The sequence below is a fragment of the Pholcus phalangioides genome, unplaced genomic scaffold, assembly GCF_987345545.1.
Source record: "Pholcus phalangioides strain wild (caught in Gottingen) unplaced genomic scaffold, Ppha-v1.0 ptg000016l_1, whole genome shotgun sequence".
Lineage (NCBI taxonomy): Eukaryota > Metazoa > Arthropoda > Arachnida > Araneae > Pholcidae > Pholcus > Pholcus phalangioides.
Genome location: NW_028301609.1, coordinates 8120573 through 8142008, shown reverse-complemented (window position 1 = coordinate 8142008; position 21436 = coordinate 8120573). Strand labels below are relative to the sequence as shown.

General features: G+C 36.2%; 2 protein-coding genes across 4 annotated transcripts in view; both read left to right on the top strand.

Annotated features, from left to right (window-relative positions):
- Window positions 1–4521, top strand: part of LOC149074991 (alpha-1,3-mannosyl-glycoprotein 2-beta-N-acetylglucosaminyltransferase-like) — a 31544-nt gene extending 27023 nt beyond the window's left edge. For all 3 annotated transcript variants that reach the window (XM_089245966.1, XM_089245964.1, XM_089245965.1), the window contains exons 11-12: window positions 1130–1300; window positions 4064–4521. In XM_089245966.1, the coding sequence (XP_089102092.1) occupies window positions 1130–1300; window positions 4064–4177 (285 nt within the window). In that variant the 3' untranslated portion in view covers window positions 4178–4521. The remainder of the gene's footprint in view (window positions 1–1129; window positions 1301–4063) is intronic.
- Window positions 4522–7456: 2935 nt separating this feature from the next.
- Window positions 7457–21436, top strand: part of LOC149074990 (colorectal mutant cancer protein) — an 83181-nt gene continuing 69201 nt past the window's right edge. Inside the window, exons 1-3 of the mRNA XM_089245962.1 lie at window positions 7457–7866; window positions 13730–14010; window positions 16850–17004. Coding sequence (XP_089102088.1) covers window positions 7748–7866; window positions 13730–14010; window positions 16850–17004 — 555 coding nt within the window. The 5' untranslated portion in view covers window positions 7457–7747. The remainder of the gene's footprint in view (window positions 7867–13729; window positions 14011–16849; window positions 17005–21436) is intronic.

Here is a 21436-nt window from a genome sequence, read left to right as displayed (position 1 = left end):
ATGCACGATACACATATTTTCTAGTAATAATATGAGCATTCTTAAATAAATTTTGATAGACTAAAATAGTAGAGGTAGATGGGGCATTTTCTCAGTCCAATGTATCAAGAAAACATATTTTCTGAATTTTATGGTGAGGTGAATTCTGGAAAAATATAGTCATCTGCTCTCTGCCAGAACATGCTTGTGCATAATGCAAAGGGGCCTGGGTTCATGTCCTGGCAGAGATCAGGTGACTTTCACCTTGGCATAAAATACAGAAAATATCAGTTTCCTTAAAATAATATATTTTAACTACAGCGAATCTCAAGTAATTCAGATCAACAGAAATATGTGTCAATCATTTCTTTTTTCCCTTGATATTTTTGTGGACTTTAAAAATTTTACATGCTTATTTGGCAAAATGTTCAATGCCTTTCCTTTGGGTAAGAGCACGGATACCAGAAAATTTTTGTTAAATTTTTCAATCAATTCAAAGGGAGAATAACAAACTTTGAATAATCCAGAATTTTTTTGCCCTTTCACTTTTTTTTTTACCATTTTTGGCTTTCAATCAACTGTATAGTCAAAATTTTGCAACCTGGAAAGTCAGAGAAATTAAAAAATGGCCTGAGAAAATGTCAAATATTTGGCAAAAAGTCAAGGAAGAGTTCTGTGAAGGAAAGAAGAACAAATTTGAAAGGTTTAAGATTTTGAATTTTATTTCTTCCAGCCAGAGTTTGGTCGGGGAAATCATCAAGCAGATTTTACTGGTAACCCTGTAGAAATTCTGTAGAGGAAGTTGTACAAGGTTTTTCATGTATGGTCAAGTTTTAATGGTGTCTAGTGCATTTTGATCTTTCACCCTATCAAAAATCATCCAGGTGGTTGCAGTAATCAGGACTGTTTGTAATGCAATTAAAAAAATTTTAAGTGAAATTTTTTTTTTGTCCTTATCCAAGGACTAAACCTGAACCTTTTGCAAAAGCAAGGTTATACACTCTCCTTCCCAGGATGGATATATATATGATAAATGTGATTTTTATTAGATTTTATTTGACTACCTCTTTTCAACCTTTATCCTTTTGTAATATTGCTAAGAAAATATGGGAAGGGTATTGATTGGGCATCTTTTTATATATTATTGCAGGACAATTATGATGTAGCCTTTGTGAAGCAAGTGTATGGTGTCCCACCAGTGTCTCTGGCCCAGCTCCAGAGAGGACATATCGATCACTCTGGGCCTGTGCGAGTGACTTATGAAAATAAGGATACCTTCAAGAAAGCTTCGAAAGCCTTAGGTCTCATGGATGATTTTAAGGTACCTTGGTTTTATTATTTCATTGATATCATATTTATGTTATTTAATCATTTGATAAAGGTATTTTTTGAGTGATTAAAAATTTGCTTTAATGGTATTTATCTTAATGTTTTAAACTATCCGATTCAATTTTGATTTTGAAAATATAATAGTCTTGACCAGATTTTCAACTGCATATGATTATCACACTGAATTTTGTGTGAAAGGTATGTTTTAAGATATCTTGGCTGAAATGGTAAAAATTGATCAATCACTTTAAATCTGCTTTAAACTGTATGTCCCAGTCTAATTATCCTTCATTTCCTCGATGAATCATTGGGGGAGGGGAGGAGACAAGGACATATACAAACATTGCACAGTAAGCTAGTCACTGCTCATGAGGGAAAATACTTAAAAAAATCGATTTCTCTTGGAAGAACTGGAGTTTATCAAGTTTTTACCCCCATGAAAACTATTAAGATGTGCATGGCCTCTGTCCTGCGAAATGTGGTCATAATACAACAGTGAAAGCACGTAAATGCATGTAACTGTACTTTCAGCTTCCAAAGTCTGTGCCAATCACTCAGGAAGTGCAACACAATTTTTATCACGCCAAGGTGAGGTGTCTCAGTCATAGTAAGACACTATGTTCGGAGAACTTCTGCTTGAGGTTAAACAAACATTATCACTTTTGTCCTTCACACTACTTTACAGCACACTAACTCTGTCATATATCGCCATACAGTAATTTTCCAACCAGTGGAGTTAGGGGGGAAATGAAGGAATCATCTGCCGCTTCCCAGGCTTGTCAGATAAAGAATTTGTTGCTAATGTTCTGTGTCTGGATTTGAATCTGTGGACCTAGACGGTAACCTTCATAGTGGAAGATGAGCATCTTACCACTGCACTACTTGAGCACTTTGTCCTTCACACTATCATCTTTGTTTGCATAATCATGCTTGAGCCTAATTTTGTTTGTTTGGTACCTCAGTCAAATCATTCCATTCAGGTTTCATTCAATGATTCACATTATATTAATCTGAATATAAGCATGGGAGAAAGTTGCTATATGTAGAAGGATTCCTAGCGACCTGGACAATTTTTTAAAAATGTGAGAAAAATTAAAAATATTTTAGCAAAATTTGAAATACTCTGCACACTCTTAATGTGATCACATCCAGACTCTGGGTTTCGGATAACATTAACCAATGAATAACTGCAGTAAAACTTGTCTATAACAGTAGTGTACAGACCTAGAAAAATGATTGTTGTAGACGGTTTGAGCATTTACACATCCAATGTTTATGTACGTATAATGCTGGGTTGAAGCCACAGTTGCATTTTCTACGAAATGCAGAAGAAAATCTTATAATGCAAAAGAAGTAGTAGCCACTTTTGTAAAAATCTATACAGGAGATACGAAATGAGTAGACATCCATCTGTCAATCATTAGCATTTTTTAATTTTTTGTAAAGGAATTTTTTATCTGGTTTAAACCCTGGTATAATGTGTGTATGTAGTATAATGTATGTATATATAGTACTAATTGCATTGTTCTTAATGATTCGTCTTACAAAGTTTAAACTTTTTTAAGAACTTCAAAGTGGAAATTTTAGTTTAAAGTTTTACTAACAGTATACATAAAAGTTTGTATAAAAGGAAGATGTAAGCTTAACTTTATTTGATAATAAAATTACAGAAAAAAATCTTACTATTGAGAAAAAAAAATCTTAATTTTGTTTGTTTACTTGTTGATGCAAATGACACTTGCATATGCATGTTCAGATGCACATCGAAAACATTTGGTAATATTGAAATGAAATCCTGTGGATTTCAAGGCTTGGTCGATCAAAGAAACTCATCAACATGGAAAATAAACTCGAAAGAAATAATGTAGATTATGATTTCTTTTCACTTATTTGCTGAAATCTTTTGTTATTTCACATTCTAGACCATGGGTTGTCGTTTTCTAAAGTAAAAAAAATTGGAATATAATGTACTACCTTTTCACATTGCTCCAAAACAGTGTTTTTTATTGAAGCTAAAATCCTCTGTAATTTTTGTGATTATTATTCAGCCAATGTTAGGAATCGAAATGGGACAGATATGTATTACAAATTATGATAATTTCATGTTTGCTATGGTCCACAAATTCCATGAGAAAATCTACCAGCTTTCTGAAGTGACAAAATTATTGTTATAGACAAGTGCATCTAAAAAAGTGGTTATTGCTATAGGCAGGCTCAAAATACATTGAGTAAACAGGAATATCTCTTCGGGACCGAAGAAAAAAATCATTATAGGCAGGTACATCATTACAGACAGTATCGTTACACACAGATTTCACTGTGTCTGAAATAAATCTGGAAGCCAATGCGATAACGCATACATTCAAACGGTCAAATGGGACATCGTTTTTTCTTTCTCACATAACTGGTTGTAAAATGTTCAATCATACTACTTTTTTCACATTGCTCCAAAACAGTGTTTTTTATTGAAGCTAAAATCCTCTGTAATTTTTGTGATTATTATTCAGCCAATGTTAGGAATCGAAATGGGACAGATATGTATTACAAATTATGATAATTTCATGTTTGCTATGGTCCACAAATTCCATGAGAAAATCTTTAGGCCAAGTTACTATGTATCTGGTCAGTGGAAAGAAACTGGCCAAGAATTGAAAGGTGGTGTTTTTTTCCCCCCTCTTCTCTTCCTTGAATTTTCCTTCCCCCTTTTAGAAATTATTATATTTTTATAAGAAAAGTTATATTTGTTTTCTTACAGTCAGGGGTTCCTCGTACTGGTTACCGAGGTGTAGTAAGTTTTATGTACAAAGGACGAAGAGTTTACCTTGCTCCACCAGCCGAATGGAAAGGATATGACCCAACATGGAGCTAGTTTTTGTGATGTCAGTGTGACCAAACATTCTCTGGACGAATTTTTTCTCATCATATCTCCTCAATGTAAAGATAGGAAGACAATGCCAGTATATGCAGTCATGGGTTTCATGTTCAATTAAAATTTATTTAAGGTTTTTTTTTTTCTTCCATGGAATCGCTTGCTGTCATTTCACCTCAGTTTTATTTAAGGGGGGGAAAAGCCATAAGAGAGTTGGCCACGTATATAATAACAATAAAGAATTCTCATGATGTCTTTCAGCAAATAAAAAAAAAGCAAATACACATTTGTACAGAAGTCAGTGTAAAAAAAATAAACTGTATTAAAGATGTTTTTGAAATGTATGATATTTTATATATTTACATGAATTTTTTGCTGTGTATTCATTTGTGTCATTCCCAATGTCATGGAATTGTTTATCATGTGTCCTTAATTAGGGTACTTGGAACTCTGCTTTGAAACAAAAATTTTAGCCTCATCCCATTGTTTTTTATTAGATTGGGATATAGCAAATCAAATTTTTGGTCATATCACTGTAATGACTGACACTGCGTGTATCTTTTGATTTATGCAATTAATTGGTTTTGCAAATTAATCAAATAATTTTTTTTGAATTTAACATGGGTAAGGTGAAGGGGTTTTCTTTCAAAGGGATAAAAAGTATATATAAACTGAAGAGCCAAAAAAACTGGTACAGGCATGCGTATGCAAATAAAGAGATATGGAACCAATCGGAGTACGGCGCTGCGGCCGGCAACGCCTATATAACACAACAAGTGTCTGGCATAGTTGTTAGATCGGTTACTGCTGCTACAATGGCAGGTTATCGAGATTTAAGTGAGTTTGAACGTGGTGTTATAGTCGGCGCACGAGAGATGGGACATAGCATCTCCGAGGTAGCGATGAAATTTGGATTTTCACGTACGACCATTTAACGAGTGTGCCGTGAATATCGGAAATCCGGTAAAAAAAATCTACGACATCGCTGCGACCGGAAAAAGATTATGCAAGAACGGGACTGACGTGCAACCCTTCCGCAAATTGCTGCAGATTTCAATGCTGGACCATCAACAAGTGTCAGCGTGCGAACCATTCAACGAAACATCGATATGGGCTTTCGGAGCCGAAGGCCCACTCGTGTACCCTTGATGACTGCACGACACAAAGCTTTACGCCTCGCCTGGGCCCGACAACACCGACATTGGACTGTTGAGGCCTGGAAACACGTTGCCTGGTCTGACGAGTCTCGGTTCCAATTGCTTCGAGCTGATGGACGTGCACGGGTATGGAGACAACCTCATGAATCCATGGACCCTACATGTCAACAGGGGACTATTCAAGCTGGTGGAGGCTCTGTGATGGTATGGGACCCCTGATACGTCTAGATACGACTCTGACAGGTACGTAAGCATCCTGTCTGATCACCTGCACCCATTCATGTCCGTTGTGCATTCCGACGGACTTGGACAATTTCAGCAGGACAATGCGACACCCCACACGTCCAGAATTGCTACAAAGTGGCTCCAGGAACACTCTTCTGACTTTAGACACTTCCGCTGGCCACCAAAATCCCCAGACATGAACATTATTGAACATATCTGGGATGCCTTGCAACGTGCTGTTCAGAAGAGATCACCACCCCCTCTTACTCCTACGAATTTATGGACAGCCCTGCAGGATTCATGGTGTCAATTACCTCCATTACTACTTCAGACATTAGTCGAGTCCATGCCACGTCGTGTTGCGGCACTTCTGCGTGCTCGCGGGGGCCCTACACGATATTAGGCAGGTGTACCAGTTTTTTTGGCTCTTCGGTGTATATATATATACATCATGCCAATTTCATTTCTTTTTTTTGTAATTTTCTGAAATTTTTTTTTTTTTGAAAGAATTGTAAAGCGGGGTCACTTATGCATAACGTATTGTATTCTGATTATGCCACTAACGTACGGTTTATTTATTATTGCTAATTGCGCATAATCATTTTCTTTACACTTGAAAATATACCTTCAGAATTTTAGAAATTCATGTAGGTTGTGTGAACATGGCAGGAGGGGTAAATGAAGGTTTGAGAAAGTGGTCCGCAGAAGAATATGACTAAGTATAAGGTGGCCGGTGGTGAATGATCGAGTCTTGGGCAAGAAAATATCTAAAAAAAGCTGTTTCTCGGAAAACGTGTTAATTTTTTTTCTTTGGCTGTGGATGTCAGTCATGCTGCTCCATGGTATGAATGTATATTAATTTTTTTATTCATGATTTAAAATTCATTCTAACAACATTTTCACATACAATGTAAAACAAAAAAAATCAAAGTGATTATTTCCTATATCATGGAGAAAAATAACGGGGATGCTGTCATTTCTTACAAAATGAAGTCAAATATAAAAGACGGCCAGTTATGGGTAAAAATGGGCGTTGAATATAATTCTGGAGGCTGACCGCGTTTCCACGAGAGAAATACAAGTCATCACTGATTATCGCCAAAAATGATGGCAACAGTTAGCCAAGTTGAGATGTTTTTTTTTGCTTGGCTTTAAAGATACAGGAGATCAGTACGCTTGCCCGGTATTCAAAAGGTTCTGGGTATGATGGAGAGAACCACACTTTTTTTCCCAGGTTTTCGCAGCATAGTATCCAGAAAGTCTAATTGATTCTTTGTATCTTTCAGCAGAACCAAAAAATCATGTATCTCTATTGCTGCCGCTTGGAGGTCATTAGCTGAAGCTAACAGAGGCTGGAATGTTTTTACTCAGCAAGTCACGTTATTTGTGCGTGTTTTAAGGAAAAAGGATCGTCTCTTTAAAATGGGATAATGATCGATGCACTTGTACCCGATATGCAAGAGCTCCTGGGTTCACTTCGACATAATATTCGGAAAGCCTATTTTAGCTCAAATAAGCAATGCTAAAATTACTGAGAAAATTGCCTTTTTTAAAATTAATGAGTTGGGAAGGCTATTTCATTCCATGATTTCAAAAGAGAACAATTCAATTTCGCTGCATTAAGACGAGATGATACCGGTAAATGCGGGACGTGTGGTCACAATATTCGCAATCTCTGCGAGAGCATGAAAAATATTTAATATGGATATTTGTTTTATAATTATCACAAAAAATTGTAATTAAAATTATCTTCAACGATTTCATTTGGAAAAAAAATTTGTCAGAAAAACGGGACATCGCCTTAACACACGGATCGTATGGTCATAACTCATATATCGATACTGATGAATTTTAATCGATTATTTTCGGGATTTTTGTTTTGCTTCTCTTGATCTCTCTTAGTGGGTGCTGTTAAATGTCCGATTTCATGTCATGGGTTTCAATATTTTAAATATGGACGTATTTATGGTAAACATTCGTTATAAAGCAATGCCGAGAAACGAGCCGAATCATGAAGAGCCCTAATGTTTCGTTTAAATTCAATAAAAGTGGACATTTTCTCCGTGAACCCACTCGGTATTTACATCCCACTGATAACAAGAGTGAGAAGTTCAACAAATAATTACGGGATGTAGCGACAAATAAAGAGTTTTATCATCGGGAAAAACAACGAAACTTCCTCGCGGAAATGGCCAGCGACATCAACAGCGATTCGAGCGGCAGCGACTCGGGTTCGACCCCCGAAGAGGAGCGCATCAGGAGACTGTTTCAAACATGTGATGGCAATGGAGACGGCTACATCGACAGGTATTTGGACACTTGACTCTTTCTTCGCCGTAATATTCATTTTCACGATTTAGCGAGGGATGAAATGAGTTTTCTAGAGAGCGAAGAGTGAAAAGAGTTATCTTGGGAGCAAGGGATGGAGAGAGTTACTTTTCAAGCAAGGGATGAAAGTGATCATTCTGGTGAGCAAGGGGGTCAAAATAGTTTTCGAGTGAAAAGAGGGGTCAAAAGAGCTATCTAGTGAGCAGGGCCGCAACTATTTGCTTGGTCACCTGGAGCAAGCGCACATTTTCACGCTCCCTTGACATGTTGAAGGAGAGGTTTCAGAATGAAATTTGTGCCCCCTCGGGTCCAGCAACCGAGGCATGAGATCCGCCTGCTTCCCCCCCCCCCCAGTTGTGGCTCTGATAGTGAGCAGGGTGTGAAAAGACCGGTCTAGGGAGCAAAGGACTAAAAGAGTGATCCTGCGAGCAAGTGATGGAAAGAGCTATCTGGTGAGCAAGGGATCAAAAGAGTTTTCTAGTGAGCAAGGGGTGAAAAGAGATATCTAGTGAGCAGGGTGTGAAAAGAGCTGTCTAAGCAAAGGACTAAAAGAGTAATCCTGCGAGCAAGAGAAGGAAAGAGCTATCTAGTGAGCGAGGGATCAAAAGAGTTGTCTAGAGGGTGCAAAAGCATATGGCCCGCGATACATGCATTACTTAGCAGCATGAAAGCATGCTACTTTGGAGCAAAAACTATAGCCAATTGTAATCTTATTGGCAGCATTTTTTAGTAGCATTCGATCAAATGCAACCAATAGCTTATTTGTTGTATTTTCTTAAAAGTAACATGTTTTTGTGCTGCTAAGTAATGTGTGTATCTCAGGCCTGAGAGTGACTCAAAAGCATGCTTATTGGAAAGGGGGGAAGGAGTAAGCGGGTTTTTGGCCCTTTGGCCGAGAGTTACAAATTTGGGGCATCAGTGATTAAAAAAAAATTCGATTAGGATGTGTAAAGAACAGCAAAACCATAAATTTGGCTCTGGTCCCCGGGCCAGACAATGTGGTGTTTGGGGACCCTCTACGTAGGTGGCAGTAGCTGCCTACCAATGTATACATTTAGTCTAGATAATGATAGTACCAAATCTTATTATCATAGGGCCTCTGGATGGTCCTATGGATTCGGACAGTTCTGTAAGTTATAATTAGTCACACATGGGTTAGAGTACTGGCGATGGGTCCTACTATTATTTAAATTCTTGGATTTGCTTGAAATTATACAGCCATAAAAGGTTTAGCTTTTTTAAAAACTTTGTTTTTCATCTCTTTTAAAACTAAATAATTAAGGTTGTAAAGCAGGGGTGTGCAATCTCCAGCCCGTGAGCCAAATGTGACCCTCCCGAGAGGTTCTATCTGGCCTGTGAAAGACATTATAGTAGAAAAGTGTCAGCACACACAACACTATAAATACGAACGCTTCATGAAAATATGGAAAGGGTAATTCGTACGAGATGTCATCAATGAATTGTTGAATTTCCAATTGTGCAGAGAGTGTGTCAAAAAATTTTCAAATGTGTGTAAAAGTGTCAATTACAGCTAAAAAAAATTCCAAAAAAAACAAGTAAAGTTGCCAGTTATAGCAAAATAAAAATATCAAAAGCAAGTAAAAGTGTGAACTATCGTTAAAACTGCTGAAAATTTGCCAGTGGCAGAAAATAGAGGGTTACTGAAAGTCGCAATGTGCGAAAATGTAATATGAATGATCAGGGGCCTGTCTCGACTTTTCTGTAGGATTCTTTTTCTGTGAAAATTTTCCTCATTTTTTGTGAAAAATGAGTAATTTCGTGGGGAGCAAAGTAATGTAGTTGATCTATCACAAAAGAACTAAAATTCAAAATTGGTTCAATATATGCCGCCTGTCAGTCCAGTGTTTAGGAAGCTAACGTCTGACTGTGCAGGTCTGGGTTTGAATCCCAAGTCAGGCATGGATGTCTACTAACAGTATTAAATTCCCTGAATCGATCGTAACGATCTCGGGAATACGTGCTGACCACATGTTATTATTTATTTTGTAAAGAGTCAGTTTTTTAGATCTGGAATTTTGTTAAGGGTCTGGAAAAGGGACCCAAATTTTAGCTGGACAAACCCCTGATAATCATGTAAAAATAATGATAACCTGATAGTTCATTGAAAAAAATAAATTTCAAAAATCAAGAGCCTCATTAAAAATAAAGGGAAAAACAGGGCATTCCGTGAAAAAGTAAGAAGTTTGCATGACTAAAATTATGGGAATGTCTTGTAAAATATGAGTCACATATGGTCACTCTGTATATACAACTTTCAGGCCCATGAGCGGCAGATCATGGGCGGAGATACGGGGGGGGGGAACATTGCCTCCCCAGCATCAAAGGTGAAGTCGACTGATCTAATGCATATATGTATAGATAAATCGACAACAGCATCATCTTGCCTCCCCCCCCAGCAATAATGTCTGTGCCCCCCCCAGACTTTCAAGTCTATCTCCGCCTATGCGGCAGATATACTGCTAACTGGTCATGGACTGTACAGGTTTTTTTGCATCCCTTCTTGTAAAGTATGTGTCCATCAACATTGAACTATTTTCAGATCACAAGGGTTGGTCTGAAAGTGATTTCTAGAGAGGGGGGGGGTCATCTCAGCATCATTGTTTTCTGGCTAAAGTGATGACGATGCATTATTGAGCTTCTTACCTGGCTGGAATTACCAGCCAACCAAATTAACGTATCATAACTGTTAGCTCTGAATGTCAGTAACCTCTGAGCAACAGCCACATTTTCTTGGGGGACACAGAACACATCCCATTGGACTATTATTGACGTTAACCGCAGAACAAGGATTTCCTTATAACAGCCACTTTTGGAAACTAAAATGAAAGAAAATGATGCAGTATCACATAAGAAAAATAGCCCATCAAGATTGCTTTGAAGGAGTTTTTCCTTCTTTGGGCCCTTCAAAAATATCTATGCAGGATCTTCTCTACGTTAACAGTTTTCAAAATGTGCTCTGTGAGCATCAGGGATTCCTGAGGTAGATGCTAATGGGTGTACTAGACGTGTTTCGGAAAAAAGCAAAGCAGGAAAAAAAAAATAAGAGTTACAATTTAGCAACTGATTATGTCATAGACCAGGGCTTCCTTGCTTTTCCTATTGTTTGACCAAAAGAGGGCTCTTGTAAGTACTAATTGAAAATACTGCCCTGAATAACAAAAAAATTGCTTAGTACGAGATTTGTTTAAAAACTATCTGATGATAATTTTTTGTGTGTGAACCAGTGGAGCTAGAGGAGGTTATTTTTCTGTTTTTTTATGAATTTTTAAAGTTTCTACAGACTTTTTGCTCAACCTGTACTTCTTCAGTGAAGGGATCAGCAAAAAACCTTAGCTACGACTGTAGTTGAAGCTGTAGATAGCTCAGAACATGTCAATTTCAATCATTCTTATACAGTCAAACTTGGTTAATTCGAAGTCCAAAGTTTAACTGGGAGGAAAGTTTGAATTATCCAACTAATCTGACTAGATCCGTAAAAGCACTAAAAACTGCAACTTAATTATCAACATTCACGTAGGATAATAATTATCAATCATTAAAATTTTATCAGTTGTAAAACTTTTTCCCAAATTTTAATTTTATAATTATAAATAATTGATCTTATCTGCTGCATTATTCCACAGTTCTGGAATCAGCATCACTGCCAAATTTCTTGACCCATGCTCAAAGACTGATTTACGGAAACAGTTCATGATCATCAGTTAAGAAACTATTTCCAAAATTTTACTTACCATTCTTATGTTATCAAGAGGAAATATATTTTCATTAACGTGCTACAATTTGTACTTTCCATGCTCATAATGATGGCAAAAGGATACAGATTTTGAATTATCAGAAATTTGATCTGTGGGTTGAAAGCATAATCGATTCCAAACTTAATTTACAAAACAAAAATTTCATTCATTTCAGCACTTATCCTCTTCAAACCTGAAACAAAACTAACCATTAAAAAAAAAAATTTTCATTTGGTTTATGTGTTTAATATATGTCAAAATACTTTTTAAAAAGAAAAAAATGTTTTTCAAAAAATTAATTGATTTGGTTCAATATCTTTATTATTATCATTTGAGCTCGGTGCCCTTACACATACCTTAAGTCTTAACTTGAAAACAGAATCATTAAAACCATTAAAAACAGTTAATGATGATGTGGACTCTTCATCATTAACTGTTACTCTACCTCTGGAACAAAAAGGTTATGCCATAAATTTAATTTTTTTTTAATCAGGGGTCATTCAAGTATTACGTCACGTCAGCATCGGGGGAAAGTTTGGATTTGCTGACTTTTGATGACGGGGGGGGGGGGGGGGTTTGAAGGTTGCTTACGTCATCAACCACCCCTTTTTGAAGATATGAAATATTCTAAGCTGCTGACGGGGGGGGGGGGTCAAAAATTGCTGAAAATCTGCTTACGTAATACTTGAATGGCCCCTCACCTATTTTTAAGGAAGAATAAAATTTAATTTAATTTTTTTTTTGATGTTTCTATGGACATCAGTATGTCCAGAAAACATACAAGAAATTTTGTTTTTCATGAATTTTATGGTTGATATTTTTAATGTAAAGGATCATCAGAAGGGAAAACAACAGAAAAAAATGTAAGTAAATCAATTTGCATCTTAATTTCGGCCATTAAAAGGTTAAGTGGTACGTATTCTCTGGGCAATCCAGCTGAACAATATTAAAATCGATATTGAATTGCCAAAAAAATCTATATATATATTTTTTAAATACAGATATTTTTTTTAGAAATATCTTTCTCATAAACCAAACTACTTGAACTGACCAATGCAAAAATTATAATTATGTATATGTGGGTAATCAAAGCCATGGGGGGGGGGGAGTAAAGAAAGTGAACATAATTCAGATTATTCCATGCTTTTACAGGAATCAACATACATTTACGTAGTTTTGCTGAATGATGTTGCGGAAATATCACGAATAATAAAATTTGTGTAGTTCATATTAACTATAAAATTTACATAAAAATGGACCCACCTGCTCGTTATAAGCATAAACCTTATCCTGCTCCCGTACATTTAGCTCCAGTACAAATAACAAAAGCGATGCCAGCACCACCAAGATGAAAAGAAATCTTAAATGCGTGGCAGTAATTGGTCAGATGAAAGGGAAAATATTTTCTTCCTTGATGTCACGTGATCTGAAGCATAATTGTCAAAGATCTATAAAGGGTTCCCTTTTGAGAACCAATCCCCACTATCTCTCGGATTATTCTTTATAAGCATTAGAAGATAGCAGTCCCTCTTCCAGCCCCTTGTAAATGTTTTAAAATAGTAAATTTATGATTTTTTTTCCTCCTACTTTGAATTACCTAAAAAATTTTAAATTATAGAAATTTTAACATGAAATTAGATAGAAAACACTCTCTCAAGAGAAACGTTCATAAAAGTTTGAATTATCCAGAATTTGAACTGACATAGTTCTATTGTATTTCCTCTAATTTGTTAAATTGATTCTCATTATTAAAACTCTGGTTGAAGGAAAATAGTACTCGTGGTCTTTTTGTAGATGGTTTTAGATTTGTCTAAGGTTATGAGGAAAACAGAAAAAGAATAGCATTGGTTTCAATAACTCCAATACTTTGTGCAGGGCCTATATAGGCCTACGTGTTTCTTGACATGTATAATTTTTCTTAATGCACTTTCGTACAAAAGAACTCAGCTCAGTGAAATTTTCTATGGATTATCAATAAGTGCTTCGCTGTCATTGTAATATTTCTAGTCATGTGAATTATAGTGCATATTCCTTTTTCCTCAAAAATATATCTTTTTAAATAGTTAATTTTACTTCTGGTAATTTAGCCAAGATCTGCTTGCGGTGTGTAAACAGTTGAACTTGGAACATTGCGTGGAAGAGATAATGGAGCAACTAGGAGCTGATGACCAGGGGCGTATTTCATATGGCGAGTTTCTACGAAGAAGGATGCAGCTGATAAATGAAATTAATGCGTTGACGTTACAAGAACAGACTCATGATTCAGTTGGTGGCGTTGGGGACTGCATCTCGCACCAGTTGCAGCAAGCTTCGCCAGCTCCGGGAAGTAGCAGCACTGGGAATTGGCATACGAGCAGCGACAGTCAGGGTGAGTCAGGTTTTTTTTATACAATTCAAATCATGCATATATAGTGTGGGCAAGAGCATGCAATCATGAGCTTCATAGTTGAATTGTGCTGTATTGAAAGTATTTGCTGCTTTCACTGCTTATATATAAGACAGAGATGGCAGCACTTTTTAAAACACTCTACGGAGAACAATTGGGCCTACAACATTTAAAATTAAAGCATAATACAAAATATGTAAAGTAACCTGCTTTGTTGTTGCTTGTAAATTCGGAAACCCGATGGCAGTACTATTTGAGCACATAACAAGCATTTCTCACAAACAAATGTCACGTTAGATACATTACACATTCTGACATTGACTAGAAGTTCCTCAAATAATATTTATGAGGTCCATACGATTCTGTATAGTTTAGTAGACGACAGCATTTTTCAAATGTAAAACATGCATAACTGTGATGACATAGACACATCAGGGTCACACATGCACAGAACGTGCTAGTACTTCTCAAACTTTTGTGATCCACAGTTCCGTTACTCAAATCATAGTTCATCCGTGGCTCCCCAGAATAAACCAGTAGATATTCTGCAGCAGTTCTCAAACTTTTGTGGCCCTCTGCTCCCTTGCCCTAGTTGTAGTTCATTAGTAGCTCCCAGAATAGTCCAATAAGTATTCTGCATGTGTAAAAGAACATTCAAAATACTGTGAACAGAAGCACATCAATATTGCAGCAAGCTGCGGCATCCCAAAGGTAAGGTTGGCACTGCCCCTAAGAGCCGCAACGTACATTGCATTACGGCATATACCAATTTGTTAGAAGTTCTATCTCTTACCAAGATATGTCAGCTGATTTTTCTTTTGAAAGATTGGCTGTTGCAGAGAACAACAAACTCCACAATGGTAAAAATAGTTAGCCATTGCATTCCACTTATTAATTTGAATCATAGATGGCAGCACTAACTTTACGTGTCAACACTACATGTGCATGTGGTTTGTTAGCTATATGCGCTTACTCTACAACTATTACCTTGAAGGGGATGAAATGGTAGTAAATTACACCTACAAGCCAGGGCCACAACTGGGGGTTGGAGGAAGTAGACAGGTCTGGTACCCTGGGCACTTTACCAGAAGGGAGGGAGGCAAATTCATCCTTTAAGTGCTTCTACATGCAAAGGGGGCGCCAAAATTCTGGCTTGCCCCGGGTGTCAAAGTATCTAGTTGCAGCCCTACTTACAGCAGATAAAGACTGGGGTTGTGCTTGTGTTTGGAATAGAGCTTTTGGAAGTGTGCATCAGGAACCTCACCAAGCCCAGTACTCATGGCAGTAGAGATCAAGGGGAGGAATTTAAAATATTTATAATAGAAAAACAAGATGATACTGAGCTTCAACTGGGAAAATGATGAAATTAAGCGATCAGTGAAACGTGTCGTTGGAAGTCTCTTATTTAGCACCACAACTAGGGAGACAACTAGGCAGACAATAGGCTACACAAAGAGCCTAGACAACTAGGCTACACAACTAGGCAGACTGCAGAGGATTTTTGCCTAAGTCTCAATAAAGGTTATGATTAACTAGGGGGAAGGGGGGGCAGGCATGCTGTGGCGAATTTACCCCCCTCATAATTTTAAAAATAGGGGGAACCACAGTAGATGTTTGCTCAGAAGTGAGAGAATAAATTTTTGCTTCTAGTTAAGGCTGTGTAATCAGTGATCATTCTCACACTAGGCCCTACATGTCATGGCTCTTGTTTAAACAGAGAAGTCTGTAAATCTGGTTATGCATAATCATCTACCAATTTTGTTGGTTTAACAAATTTCTCTAAATGTGTCACTTTTAACAATGCATAATACCCAAGCGTCATTGGTGAACATGGCAAATCATACTAAATTCATCACATTTTGCAGTTAGCATGCATAATTTCCATTCAAATTGGTAAATATGACAAATCGTTCCCATTGCCATGATAAGATTTATTATTCATGTGACTGTACTTGTGAACCAGAGTCTAAACTCTGATGAATTCTGAAATGGGACCTCTATAACAAACTCATATTTAAAGTTTTTTACTATCATGCTGTGATCAATGTAACAAACTCTCATTTAACAAATTTTATGGTCACACCCTGATATGATCACACCTCTTTTAACAAATTCTTTGATTTAATTTTTTACAATTTTTTGTGTTTTTACAAATTTTTGTGTGCATACAATCAGAACCCAATTTAGCAAACCCAACTTCTATTTAATGAATTCTACAATTGGACCTTTATATAACGAGCTCCTATCTAACAAATTTTACTAATGTACCCTGATATCATGAACTGTCATTTAACAAATTTCAAAATCACCCCGATATTACGTATAATTTTATCAAATTATCATTACAAAATGTTTTTAGTATTCATCAAATTTACCAACGATGCAAAGGTATTATGCACAACCCACTGATGAAAGTGATTCATTTATGAAACTTACTGAGACGATTGACGATTATGCATAATAACTGGCCAATAAGGGCTAACCAATTTATCACATTAACCATAACGTAAAGGCTTTGATCATTCCAACATTATAGCATTCACTACTGACTCAAAAAACAGGTGACAGCATACATTATGAGCCCTGGGAAAGACAAAATCTTAGTACAGGAACAAAGCATGGTTATACTGTACTGTACTGGCAGTAGTAATGATAATAGCCACTGAGAGTTAGGATAGGAAGTTCAATTTTAGGATAGGCTCGTTCAGAGTTTCTCGACAATATGTAGTGATGTGGAGATTTAGTTTTAGCCATTTCATTGTGTAAGTGGCGATAATTTTTATATAAGTAATAAGTAAGTTTTCTTACGTGTGTTCTTTAGGAAGTCATGGAGCCAGTGGTAAGCATGAAAGCTGGGAATTTGATTCTGGCGCAAGGGATTTGAGTCCAGAACCTAATACGCTTCATAAACTAATAGAAGCTGCTGGGGGAACTATTTCTGGTAGCAGCAATGATTTGCTTGAACTGGCTAACAAGGTAAGTTTTTCTTGCTCTTTAAATACACTTAATACTCGATAACCTGATACCCCAAGGGGATCAAAAAACATGTTGACTTAAGTGGATGTCAAATTAACATGGTTTTGTTTTATTTCACCTTTAAAAAAATTTTAAATTTGTTTATGTATGCATACGTGCACGTACATTTTTATTAAACAATTCTATATTCTATCGTCTACAAATTTATAAAATGTTTTTTAATCTCCAATTTTCTATGAAAAGTTTTCATATTGAGAATAATCTTGAATTATGTGGAGGAAAAAACATGTTTTGAATGCCAAAGACCTGTTTGTGAATGAGCAGTGTGATTGCCCAAAATAACTGTCTTCCTCTCAGTTAAAACATTTCGATCTAGCTTTCACAACCCTCTCCCATTCAAAAATTTCAGAAATCATTCACATCTATCAGTGGATTCACATACCATATACCATACCCACTCACCATATCCACATGTTGAGTTTTCATTTTCCAAACAGAGGAACAATGGGAAGTAACTCTATCCCAAGGTGTGGCGGGAAATATTCAACTCACTTATCAATCAACATACAAATGGCAGTAAAAATGGAACATGCAATTTTTGAAATACACAGAGTGTAATGTAAATTCTCTTGAACTGATCAACATATTGGTGATTTCTAAAAGTGAATTGTGATAATGCACTATAAATCGCAGCTGACTTAAGTGGGATTTGGTCATCATGTGTCGAGTTGTAGAGGTTTCTCTACATTAAATTTAGCATTGTGACAACCATTGGAATAATAAATGTTGAGTTGCTGGGATAATCGAGTTTGTTGAGTTATCGAGGTTGCACTATAGAAAAATATAATAAAGACGCTATACAAGCAGCTCACTTTTATTTCTGACTAGCAAAAATACCCGGCACTTCCCAGGTTTTCTTCAATTACTGCAAGGATTGGAAAAGTGACAAACTATTATAAAGGAATAAACTGTTATACTGGCAGCATCAAAGAAGTGACAAACCATTGTAAAGGTGCGTGCATGTCTCAAACGCATTGTTAGGGAACCAAGACAACCGAAGTAAACTTTCCGAAAGTGCTTGTTAGGACCCAGGAACCATTGTTGCCCGATGATTTTTTGCCAATTTCGGGCATTCGCCCAGCTCTGAAGAACTTTTAAAGTAGTCTGTGGTTCCTTCCCAGTCCTGTTTGGTATATATGCAAAATTTTGCGACGATCTGTCTAAAATTATAGATTTGTGTAAAGGACATACATACTTTCACATTTATATATAAAATGTAATTCAAGTCAAAACACTAGGGGCATGTGGTCTATTGAAAGATACTTGTCTGCCACTTTGAAGGATGCCGTCATTTGCACAGGTTCGATCCTAAGAAAAAACATAAATAATCATTTCTTTCCCTACTGAAACTCAGGTGACCACCACTAGATGGTGTCTCAATATGCTCTTGCCAGAAGTTCCTTTTGTCCATGATGAGGACAGAAGAGTAAAATCAATTTCTCTAGAGAGGAAGATTCCCAAAACCCTACTCGGTCGCTTGTGAATTGCTATATGGCAATGTAGCCAGAGTTCGTGAGCAATGAAGTAGTAGTCAAAACACTAGGTTTAATGTTGCCTTAAATTAAGAGTCTACTTTTTTTCAAGTTATGCGAGTACTGTATTTGTCATATTTTCTGCACCCATTGACCAGTGAAACATCTGAAAAAGTTTAACAAACTTCTAACATCATAGATAGATGAGGACTAACATCATATGAATCTGATCTTTTATTTTAATATATATATATATAATGAGAAGATAAAAAATACAAAAATAAAATGGAACAATGAGGAGGTCATTCTCAAGGGGGAACCCCCCCACATTGTTCCAAACAGCAAAAATGTTTCTAATGATGGTAAGCCAAGTATAGGCATAAATTTATCATCAGTTCCCTCGAAATTTTTGCAAAAAGCAAGCTTTGGAAGTCAAAGAGCAAATATGAGTTAATACAAAAATTAAAAAAAACCAGAAAAGCATGAAAAATACATGAGTGGCACCTTCACAAAAGTGTGTTTTAAAGTTGAAAAATATAAAAAAAAATAGAAAATAAAAATGCAAAACCTACCTGAAATTCAACTTTTTATTACTGATGTCACAAATAATAAGCCTCACGGCGTAAAACTAACAAGTCGGAAAACGTGGGTGAAGTTTGAAACCCATAAAGGGAAACGGATAACCATTGCCACTCAAGACATTTAAAGTCTAAAATATAAATAATTTATATTAGAATCAAAATTAGAAAGAAAATTAACTTTAAATTTAAATTCTTTTCTTTTATCAAAAATTCCATTAAAGGCTGTTATTAAACAAGCAAATGTTAAGATCAAGGAAATCCGCAGAAAGGGGGTTATGATTGGTTCTCTTGAGTGTCAAGTCTGTAGGGTAAATAATATCACTTAGTTCCAGAAAATTTTCCAAATTAAAAATAATGAGATCATCGATATATCTAAAACCCATGATTAAGAACAATGGGGGGGGGGGGGTTCATCCTTGAGAACGACCTCCTCATTGTCCCATTTTATTTTTGTATTTTTCGTCTTATTTTTCTTCTCATTTTATAATTTCTAGTTATTTGTATAGGGCAGCCTTTGGCGCTATACTCTGGCTTTTGAATTGTTTCGAATACACTTGGTTTTTAATTTAGCATCTCTTTTTAGAATGTATATTATATATATAATTGATTTTCTGTGTGTCTGTGCATATGTTCTCTATACAAATCTATGATTTTAGATCTATCATTGCCAAATTTTGTATATATACCAAATGACCTGAACGATAGGCAGGGCCGCAACTAGGGGGAGCAGGTGGGTCTTCTGCCCTGGGCGCTGGACAGAAGGGGGGTGCCAAATGCACCCTTTAACTGCTATATTACACATGGGCGCCAAAATGTGTTCTTGCCCCAGCTAAAAAAGTAACTAGTTGCAGCCCTGACGATAAGCTACATTAAAAGTTCATCAGAGCTGGGCAAAAAAGTGTCGGCAACAATGGTTTTGGGGCCTCAACAATCACTATCGGAACATTTACTTTGGTTACTGTGGTTTTCTAGCAATGTGTTTCAGACGTGTATATGCCTTTACAATGGTTTGTCACTTCTTTAATGCTGCTGGTATATATGTATAATAGTTTATGCCTTTATAATGGTTTGCCACTTTTTAGATCCTCCCAATAATGAGGCTTTTTGAATCGACGTCAGAATGATCATCAGCATCACCTTGAGGGTCAGGCAAAGGATGATCCCCATAGAAATCAGTGTTAAAATTGCCGATTACTGTAGAAATGCAATCGTTTAGTAGGGTTTTCCGCCACATCAGTAACTTTAAAAATTGTATTGGATTCCCGATTTTTGAAATATTGAGTTCGCTTAGAGTATATACGAAGCCCAGAAAACTAAATGTGAAGTAATTAACCGGACATACTTTTGAGTTGGATATCCATGCAGTAGCATTGATTTCAATTTATTTATATCCTCTCAATCATGAAAATTAATGTCTCATTATTGTCTTTCAGTATTCAACTGCATAAATTCATGTAATTTAGGATGTTTTAAAATTAATTATGGGCCTGTGAAATACATCGAAGAAACACCACAGCTTTAACTAAACATTTTTTGAAGCAGAAACAAGCAGATGCATAACTTGAAGTTCTGGGGGGGGGGGGGGAAAGAGGTGGAAATCAAAATACCTAGCACCCCTTGAAAAAGGAAAAAATATATATATTCATTTCTACGTTTCTTGATTAATTCTAGATTAGTTCATGAGTTGTGCAGGAAGTTGCCATATTGGTTAACTTAGACAAGGTTTGCATGTTCCTCAAAGAAAGAGGGAGATATCACATGCTCCAAAAAGCCTCATTGAAAAAAAACCCGGGCAGCGCTGGGTATTATAGCTAGTTTATAATATTTTTGACATGGGATACTATTAATTTTTTTTAAGTTATAATTTAACTAAATTTTCAAGTCAGCCCATGGGCCACTAATCCTATTTTCTCGGACTCTCTAAGTTGAAAATATTGTTGGTCTATATCTATCATCAAAAAAAAAAAAACACACATATGGCTAGCTCTGACATGGTCAACTTTTAGAACTTTTCTCCAGTCATTAATTTTTTTTCAGAGAAAAATTTTATTACGTCGTCAACTCATGATGCTTTTTTCATTTGTCAGGGGTTTAAGTGCTTATACACACAGCTAGTATTTTATCAATCGTTTTTAGTAGTAATTAATTAGAACCGTGTGTAGTAGTTGACTGTGTATGCCACAGTCTGTCATTTCCACATGATATTAATTTGATTCTGTCATCAACAGCTACCATCTATTTTGTATGTGGTTCATTCCATAACAAATCAACCAAAAAATTAGAAGTCAATTCCATGACCGACTTGAATTCTCTTCAACT